At 40.4% G+C, this 9,351-nt stretch overlaps 2 protein-coding genes across 4 annotated transcripts in view; one reads left to right on the top strand and one right to left on the bottom strand.

The window, feature by feature from the left end:
- Positions 1 to 621: 621 nt before the first annotated feature.
- On the bottom strand, positions 622 to 4,201 carry LOC107265250 (J domain-containing protein). The gene is made up of 4 exons (XM_015734523.2): positions 3,196 to 4,201; positions 2,710 to 2,811; positions 2,506 to 2,622; positions 622 to 2,420 (listed from the first exon to the last, which is right to left on the bottom strand). Exons 1-4 carry the CDS (start codon positions 3,277 to 3,279, stop codon positions 2,208 to 2,210), a joined length of 516 nt encoding a protein of 171 aa, XP_015590009.1. The 5' UTR covers positions 3,280 to 4,201; the 3' UTR covers positions 622 to 2,207.
- A 1,119-nt stretch (positions 4,202 to 5,320) lies between these two features.
- LOC107265423 overlaps positions 5,321 to 9,351 on the top strand; it is a 19,570-nt gene continuing 15,539 nt past the window's right edge. For 2 of the 3 annotated variants that reach the window (XM_015734869.2, XM_015734868.2), the window contains exons 1-2: positions 7,015 to 7,130; positions 8,067 to 8,114. In XM_015734869.2, coding sequence (XP_015590355.1) covers positions 7,061 to 7,130; positions 8,067 to 8,114 — 118 coding nt within the window. In that variant the 5' untranslated portion in view covers positions 7,015 to 7,060. Of the gene's footprint in view, positions 5,669 to 7,014; positions 7,131 to 8,066; positions 8,115 to 9,351 lie in introns of those variants that run through there. The other variant, XM_015734870.2, reaches the window with a different exon arrangement.

Genomic DNA, 9,351 nt, shown 5'->3' with positions numbered 1-9,351 from the left:
ACGTACTTAGATCGAGGGAAAGTAAAACGATTCAACTAGAGTTCCACGTGGCTTTACTTTGCTCTCGTTTATCGAAGGACGCTTTGAAAAATCCGATTGGTTTAGTCACTGACAAAGGATAACTCAATCGGCTATATTCGTATGGGAGTGGCGCCACCAGTCATCAGATAATAATTCGTTCCAATTCCCAGAGATGGACGAAAAGTGAATAGTGTATATCTGACCCACAATACGCATACACATACGTATACCGTTATTCAATATGCGCTGATTCGGAATTAGAAAATTGAAAATCCTCAAGCACTGTATAGTCGGATACTGCCGGTCGTTCATTGCGGACACCAACCTATTATCCAAGGAATATTAACAGGTCCATTGTTTGACTAGTAACGTACCCCGTGGACGAGATTGTGCTGTGCAGATTAATTGAAATGCAAATCTCTCTGTTCATCATCGGGCCAGAAATATATATGTGACCTATCGCACAGTGCCAGAACGGCTAATAAAATAATCCTTTTACTTCCGGGTCACAAGATCCACAATCAAAATCCTGCCATAAGCTGTTGACAGGATGTGTCCGGTACCTTTTGAACACCAAGGTTCGACAAGAATAATTAGGGGTAACGACAATACATTTTTATTAACACATTTATTCACTTAAATACATATTATCGTGTGGACCGACCGACGCGTGGCGAGTATCCTAGGACTCGTAGGAGAACGAAAAGGTCGTGCACGCGGAAATATCCTTTTACTCTTATACATTGTCGAGCATATTTTTTCCCCGTGGAAAAGATACATAACGTCTCGTGCAAGATATCGCTGAGAACGGACGTTCTTATCCAGGCTCTTTTCTTTCATTTACCCTTTCTTTTTTATTCACTCTTTTCCTACACGTCGTGAATCTCACAATTAATTTTGGAAAATCATCATGGAAGGGAAGGCTTACATCACAGTTCGTAGATTCAGAAGTGAACATCTTTAGTAACATCGCTTTCTTTTTTCCTTTTTTTTTCCCCGATAAAACCGTGAAACACGGTAAATATCACTTATCAAATCAATTGTCCACTTGGGACGGTCAATTGTACATATTATTATTATTATTTTTTTTTAAACGACAAAGACGTCAATGCAATATTTTTTTTTTCCAGAAAGGCAAACCAAGCAGAAAATGAGCATCACGATCCATTCGCGTCCGCCAGAATCAAAAGGGATTCGGGATTTTAGAATCGCGCACGACGATACATGAGAGAAACGGGGCAAAAAGTTTTGTTGCGAATTTTCGCAAAGTCACCGAGGTAAGTACGTATTAAAATATTAACTGTAACGCGGACGTGGATACGCGTCGATTAGTTTTCAAATGTAATTTCTGCTTAATATTTATAGACGTATTGTATATATTTCTCCAGATTTGTCTCTTTATCTACGTACGAGTTTCCTGTGTGTGTATATATATATATATATATTTAAATTTATATATCATATGTATATAAATACGAGGTGACGAGACAACATCATCTCACACGTGTCCTCCTCTTGGAAAATATGAGCTCTGGATTGTCGACGAGGAATAAGGTGTGGAGGACAAATATGTATATGTAGGAGTCTGACAAAGGGTAAAAGCCCATTCCGGAAATTACTCTCTCATTTCAGAAACTCTCTCTCAAAAGGTACATAAGCTATTAGGGATATGACGGAATGATAGATTAATACATTGATCCGTGGACTATATAGTCCATTGAGTAGATATTATGTTCCAGGTACTTGATGCGCAGAGTACTTTTTGTTTACAGATCTTATACCACGTAATTAGGGTACACTTATTTTGACGGATGTACCTATTATTATTTTTTCTCATTTTCTCTATTAATTCTCTCCTTAGGTTGCGTGTCCAACTTGTCATTGAATTCACGTGGCGATTACACTACGGGTAGCTTCAATTCGGTGTGTACTCTAAACGCAACCAGTACTTTTCAAAAATAATAGCGAAACGTTTCTCGTTTCTATTACTAATCACGACGAGGTAATCGTTACACCTCGTCCAACCACAAAACATCGAAGCATCGTCCTGTATCTCATAATAGATTCTCTTTTATACAGGTACCTGCTGGAGAGTGGACGATCTCGAACGACAGGTCAAGGTGCATTCGGGTAGACACAGATAATTGGCAACGTTGACAGCGGGGTCGGAAGTATTGACGGTCGACTTAAATTTCGTAATTGCGAAATTTATTCATCACCTCACTGGCAGGTTGCGCCTCCCAGTTGACGTCGCGACGGACACCGTAGTGGATATTTGCACCACCTTCTGATGCCCTCCTGTGAGCATTGGCTGGCTGGCCTCTTACGTGACCTGGTGAGCCTCCTGTTGGGTCGGGTAACATGCGATCCTTGGTCTTTGGCGAACTCCAGTGCATAGACTGAAATATTGTAAGGGATTGATTTTAAGATTTTTTTTATTTACTTGTACGTGCAATTTGTCTTTTTGGGCAATTTTTAGTATACCTGATGAACGGACTCCTTCATGCCCAGCCATCGTTTGTAACTTATTGAAATTCCACTGTGCCTCCATTTGTCATAATTACTCCTTTTTTCTGGATCACACAGAATCTCTTTGGCATTCTGCAAGAAGATGATATTTTTATGTTATGGATTGATACAGAGAATTTTTGATTTTCATTTGAAGAATTTTGGAAATACGTTGTAGACCTTTAATTGCTGAAATTTTGCTTCAGCTTCCTTGTTTCCTTCGTTCTTGTCAGGATGGTACTGGAGAGCCAATGCCTTGTACTCCGCGGTAATCTGCTCGACCTGTAACATTAATGATTTTCCACGGAACGTGATTCAAGTGATTTAAATTAATTTATACAAAAAATTGATAAACCATTTTATCATTTGGGGTCAGTGCGCATTAGATAGCGAACACGATTTAAAGCACTGAACGTTACACTTAGTTCTATGACAGCTACAAGTGACGCTTTAATAATAGCAATAAGAAAAATATGATAATTTTAAATAGCGTCATGGGTATTCCACTGCGGTCGCGAAACCTGACTTTCCGCCAACGAGCGCGAATTCTCCGTATTCGACCGTCGCACTTCGCATAATGCAGAACTGTAGTTAAATTGTAAAAAAAAAAGGAAAAAAATATATGGAAATAAAAAAAATGAGATTCTTTGCGAAAATAAAACTCACCGTTGCTGATTCGTCACATCCCAAAAGAGCATAAAGATCCTCGTCCTCGCTGGGCTTGTAACTCAGAATTTCGTCGACGCTCATTTTGGTATTATTGATTTTAAACTTTATTCTCGTAAATAATATTTGTCTATCTTTAAAATCCAAAATGGACTGTCAAACGAATCGCGGTACTAAAAACGTGAATTTTTGTCTTTCTTCTTTTCGTAAGTACGCGCACCTGTTGCCCGTGAACGTTCCTAGCGTGGCACACGTCGTCACTGCGAAATCGTGAATGAGGGAAACTCTCGGTTCTCCAGGCCCGGAAAGTCTCGATTCCCGGGAAATCTGCGGCGCGAGCGCGACGGCGATGCTCCCAGTCGTTAAATTCGTAGCTGCGCAGTTCGCGATGAGAGTCGTATGAAGGAATTGAATAAACGTTAAAGACAAGCTCACGGATTTACGTTGTATGTAACATAACCGAATAAGTTATTACGTACAAAGTTAACACTTCATTTTATGAACACTTACACTAACAGTAAGAATGAGATTATACAAGTCAATTGATTGTTTAACCACTGCTCGCTCTGTTGATAACTGAACCATATGACATCCGAACATAAGATTGTCAATTAGAAATGTTAGAGTACTTGACACTTGTCCAGATATCAGATCCTCGCGTATCTCGAAGTGAACTATGCACCGCAACAAACTGCTTAAACTTTCAAGGAACAAATGATTGGTAAATTGAACTGAACTAGCAACTGAATTTAGCGAGCAAAGTTACACCGTACCGTGATATCACCGTAAAGAGGAATAATATAAAGCAGCCAAATGTTCATATGTGAACTGTTCGACTGCCCAAGTAACGGGAGATTGCAGTGTCTCCATGAATATGGGGATTTTAACTTTCACTAACCAGTAACAACGGCGGACCTTGAAATGGTTTTACTTATCGAAAGTCGTTGAATTACTACTAAGAGAATGCAATAGAGTAGAGTTGTCGATGTTATATGTATCACTGACCGCTTTCGTACTGTACTGTATCCGAATTTCATACTCAAAATCACATCTATTCGGTTTCGGTGATGTAATAGTAGATACGACGTACATTAATGTCGGTAAGGTCCACATCCTACAGGCGCTCTTAGATTCTATACTCTTATGGTAGTTCCATTATGGCCATTGGCAGGCATTCAAGTTGCTTGACCGACTGGCTCTCTGGATATGAAATACGCATGTACCTAACTGTTACCGACTGTTGGAAAGATAAAATAACAATAAGAATTTCCGGAACGCTACATAAATTTTCTGAAGGATTGTACGTATACTGTAATTTTGGCATGTATTTGATCAGTAAATTAATGTAAAAATACTTACGTAAATATTTGAAATTTTTGATAATTAAAAATTCTTCAACTTCTGCATGTACAAATTGATCTCTGAATTCTTCAATGAGGTATTCATCCAATAATTTACAGCAATGGCTACTTTTTTGTATTGGTATTCCACTACGTATCAAGTTACGAGAGTCGTAGGCACATACAAACGTTCACGTTGTTATGTCCAATTGAACGTCATCATTCTGGCCAGGTGTCCTCATCTTTTCGAATAATTCACATTCGTATTCATAGCAGCGAGTCTCTACCTCGTGAGAAATTGAAGAAAAATTGTGATTGGTAGATTCTCCGTTCCGAAAGAGGGATAGGCAGAGGCGGCAGAGCTTTTTAGAATGCCGCCACTCTTGCGTCTGAGTTACCACACCCTGACGTAATCCTGATAATCCAACATCCCCTTTAGGAGGACAGAAACGGTGACGATAATCCCAAAAAGTCGTGTCGTCCCAATGAAAAATCTGCCCGCAGTTCTTCAAAGTGTCGCTGGCTGTACAATTTGTCGCGATCTGTGACATTTGGGCGACACGTGTCCCGCAGCCATAGCAAAACTCGTGAAGGACTTTTCCCTTAGGAGACATTCTGACTAGGTACACACTGTGTCAAAAAAGAATCCTTACTGGACTAGGATTCTTAAGTAAGAAATTTGTATAATTGAAAAACAAATGAAATGAGACGCAGTTGTATCCGTATCTTGGTATTTTTTACGTAGTCTGCTCTAACCTTAATTTAGACGTGCAAGCATTCAGAGCCTTGATCAAATTCCGAAAGAGACGCCATTCTTTCTTTCTTTACTGTAATACTGAACGAAGTTGAACAGTCTTCTTTTCGTACGCCAGATGTGTGGGTGTCTTTAAGAACGAGAGCAGAACTCCGGTCACATGGTAGCGTCGCACGATATGCGCCCGGGTTCTACACTTCTGTCAGTGCCGTGCCGTGCCGCGACGCACAGCGTCGCGACGTACCGTAACGTCCTGTGTTGTGTTAAGTGTTTTCTTGTAAGCGGGTACCTTGACAGGTCTGTCGTGAGTCTTGTCACGTTGTATTGGACCAATGAAGAATCTGAAGATTTCAAAGTGAGGTTGGACTGTCAGTAAGAAGTGAGTATACGATAAATCAATTTTTTTTAAATAATATCCAAAACCAAACCTAATTTTGTACTAACCAGTGAATTTTTAAGATGTATGTATGAGTCCCTTAAGGAAATCAGATTTATTCCGAACTAATGTGCGTAATACCAGAGTAAATATTCCCTTGTCTATTAAATGGTACGCGTGGCCGTTGTACTCGAAATATTTTTAGGATACCGAAGTGAAGAAACCTATACGAATATTCCATTAGGTATTCCAGCCCATCGTGTATATTAATAGACCGAAACTGACAGCCGAACGAAACCAGACGTGCACTCGGGTTTTCTCAGTGTGCGAGATATTCTCTTATGTCCTACAGAGAATCCTTGAGATACAAGGGAATCCTGCCAATAAGTAAAATACATATAGAACGACTATAAGCCATATATGGTTAAGGCTTTCCCGAAAGGAAAAGTCCTGTTTACAACAGAATACTTGCTTACGTTTATATGCACATGCACAGAGGACTAATTAATGAGCGGTAAGTCAGATACCTGCGAGCTGACAGTAACGCGGCTCCTTATATATACGCACGAAGAATTGCGTAAGCGGCGAACGATGCGTGTAGAAATGCGTGACGAGTTGGTACGCGTGTCATTATATTCGCGAGGTCTGATAGCTAAAGGCGTATACGCACGTTGTCGAGATAATCATGATAGTCACGGATAGTGTACGCAGGACAATAACCAAAGGGAGCGAGATGCGTGGAATGGAATAAAATGAAAATAAGTATGAAGATTGCAAGAACCACAGGAAAATTAATATCCCTATAAGTTTAAATGGTGCATTTGCACGTGTGAGCGAACAGGACGAAAGTCAGCGGTCTGTAACTCAATTGAAATTCGAATCCGGCGCGTAACAGCGTCCAGCGCTCTGATTGGTTCTCGCCACCAGTAGCGTGGCAGTGCGCGGACTTTTGTGTAACTATCAATTTTACACTTTCCGAAATCTTATCCAGCAGTCCAATTAAAACGGTTTGATTTATACAACCTATTCTTGATGTTCTCCGTTACCAAGGACGTAAGTACGTACGTGGGGTATATCGTTTTATGCAGGTGGACCAGCTGCACTTGGAGAATGCAGAAGAAACGTGCGTAAATATCCTATGCACTCGTGTTTGCTATTCGCGTAAACCCGACACGTGCACGTACGACATAAGAATAAGTGAAGATTTAAACTGTGCTTCTCCATTCTTAATATTTTAAAACATCATTGTGTATCTTAATAAATGTCCATTATTTATATTTTTCAATCATTTAAGTATTAATTTTTCAAATAGTCTACATCTATTCCAAAATCATTTTGGTCTTTGTCAGAGTTTCCAATTGTAGCCTCAGTGTATGTATCCTTCATCCTGCCCAGATGGTACTGTCTACTGGTATGTCCCATGTGCGTACAGGACGAAAGTGTGCCCAGCAGAATCCCAGCAAATGTAAGCAAAACATAATACCAGATGCGTCTCGTGTCGAATGTAGCGCTTGTAGAACTTGTAGAACTCCTAGAGCCTCCTAGCACGTGCTCACCATTCCGTTTGTAGTTACTCCAGGAATATCATTAGCATTTCTTTTAAGCCTGGCTCCTCACGTCCCCTCGTAAAGCGAAACGAGCTTGTTTCCCTACTTTTCAAACGAATAAAACAGACTTCCGTTATTATTCATTTTACGAAGTCCCAGCAACACTCAAGACCCATTCACATGTCGGCATTAAAAAACACAAGTCTTCTGAACACAATCATAGTGATAATTCTAAAAGCTAATCATATTTCTACGAAAATCCAAAAGCGTAGATATCTGTTACAGTAATCAATAGATGAATCTCTCTCATGAATGAGACCATCGTTACGCAAAATAGTAGTAAGAATCGTCGTGAAATCTGAATGAGCTTCACGTACTTGCCAGGCGAGAACCCCCTGCGAGTCCGAAAGCCAAAGCGTCTCTGCTAAATATAATATTTCGTCCTATTTCGAGCGATGAATGAATGAAACGTGCACGGTTACAGTTTTCCTTAATCTAAGCCTCAGGATCACTCCCGATCATAAAGATAGGTACAGATATATATCTACGTGTATCGGTAGGTGAACGTGTTACACGCGTATCGTTATAACCGCCATGACTACTCCAAAGACAGGATCGGTACGGTACAACGGAAGACCGCCATATTGGGACTTCCGAGTACGATTCTTGTTTACCAGATAGATACACAACGTACATATGCATATACCTACGCGAATGATAAATCAGATGAATTATATACGTACGTCTATTCCCCGTCCTTCTACATTCGAGTAGCTCGTAGAGTGGGAGGATTTTACCTACCAGGAATTGTGGGATTGATGATATTAACGAACTGTTTATTTTCTTCTTTCCAGGGAACCGGCGCATCCTCCTCGAGACGCAGAAGGGCGCAATGGCTGTCGGTACGTGTAATTCCTACTGGTGTCGAGGGCACGCTCGAAAACACCGATTCTCAATGTATTATTCCTTCGGCACTCTCGGTCTGCGTTGCATTTTAAACGACTCTCTCACCCACACCGGTAACCCTCATTTTTCCCCATGAACAGTTCACAGTGTCAATTTTAGTTATTTTTTTCTCATACTTCTCTGAACAACATGGTTGGTCGAGAGTATAATCATGATAGAGTTGGAGATTTGAGGTTAGGATGAATGTTTCAGGACAGTCTGAAGTCCTGCAAATCCATTTAGTGTATATGGCACGATGCAACTGTAACAGAGTTCACCGTTATGCGGGTTGGATTAAATGTTAAAGGTTTGAAGCGTGCTGTTCGGCCTCGGGGCTACTATAAGAAGCGCCCTCGTGTTATAGATGGGATCTAACGTTTCTGCACCTCGGACACGTCGCTGTTGCGAGATTCTCTAGATAGGCAGTTTTAAATTTACTGATTCTCGCGAGATTTACGTGAGGGAGTTATACGAAATTTCAAAGGAGCAATTCTGCGACGAGATTTTGAAACAGGATCGGATCGTGTTGTCGGATTTGAAGATTTAAAATCAAAGTAAATCGTGAAATTTTCATTGCCGGATACGGTAGTGCTATTACACACTTGTGTAATCAGAGAACGTCTCATTGAAAAGGAATCAGTCTAATCCGCTGGATCTTTTTAACCCCATAGCACATAGGTACAAAGAAATTTTTAGAATTGACCTGGTTTAATAGAGAAAAAGAATTCACTCATTCATTCGGTGTCCTTTGGTAATGAGATCCTGAGAATTTAGAGAATTCACACCTTCTCACTTGAAAATAGTCTTTGTGCCATAATCCATAATTCTAGGGAAATTCGATCGCCTTTGAATCCTCACAGGCTAAATCCGCAACCTGTTCGTTTATTCAGTATTTCGGTCGTCATTCGATTCTCATAGAAACGATTTGTCCAACCTGCTGCAGTTGCGACCTTAATTAAAATACTAAAGGTATTTCTCAAGGAATCTCATTAATGCATAGAAAAACTGCATTTTATCACGTGCTTATTCGACCTCTCCCCCTTTGTATATTTTTGTTATTTTTTTCTTTGTTTTTGTCATACCCTCGACACTTCCCCATCGAGTATTACTCCTGCACCGCGTAGAAAGGGTGGTGGTGCATTTCCGGTGAACAGGCTCTGCCTCTCGCTGCATTCACGCACTGAGAGGGTGGGG

The sequence above is a fragment of the Cephus cinctus genome, unplaced genomic scaffold, assembly GCF_000341935.2.
Source record: "Cephus cinctus unplaced genomic scaffold, Ccin1 Ccin1_scaffold0215, whole genome shotgun sequence".
Taxonomy (NCBI): domain Eukaryota; kingdom Metazoa; phylum Arthropoda; class Insecta; order Hymenoptera; family Cephidae; genus Cephus; species Cephus cinctus.
Note: the sequence above shows the minus strand (reverse complement) of the source record. Positions and strands in the feature narration are given on the sequence as shown.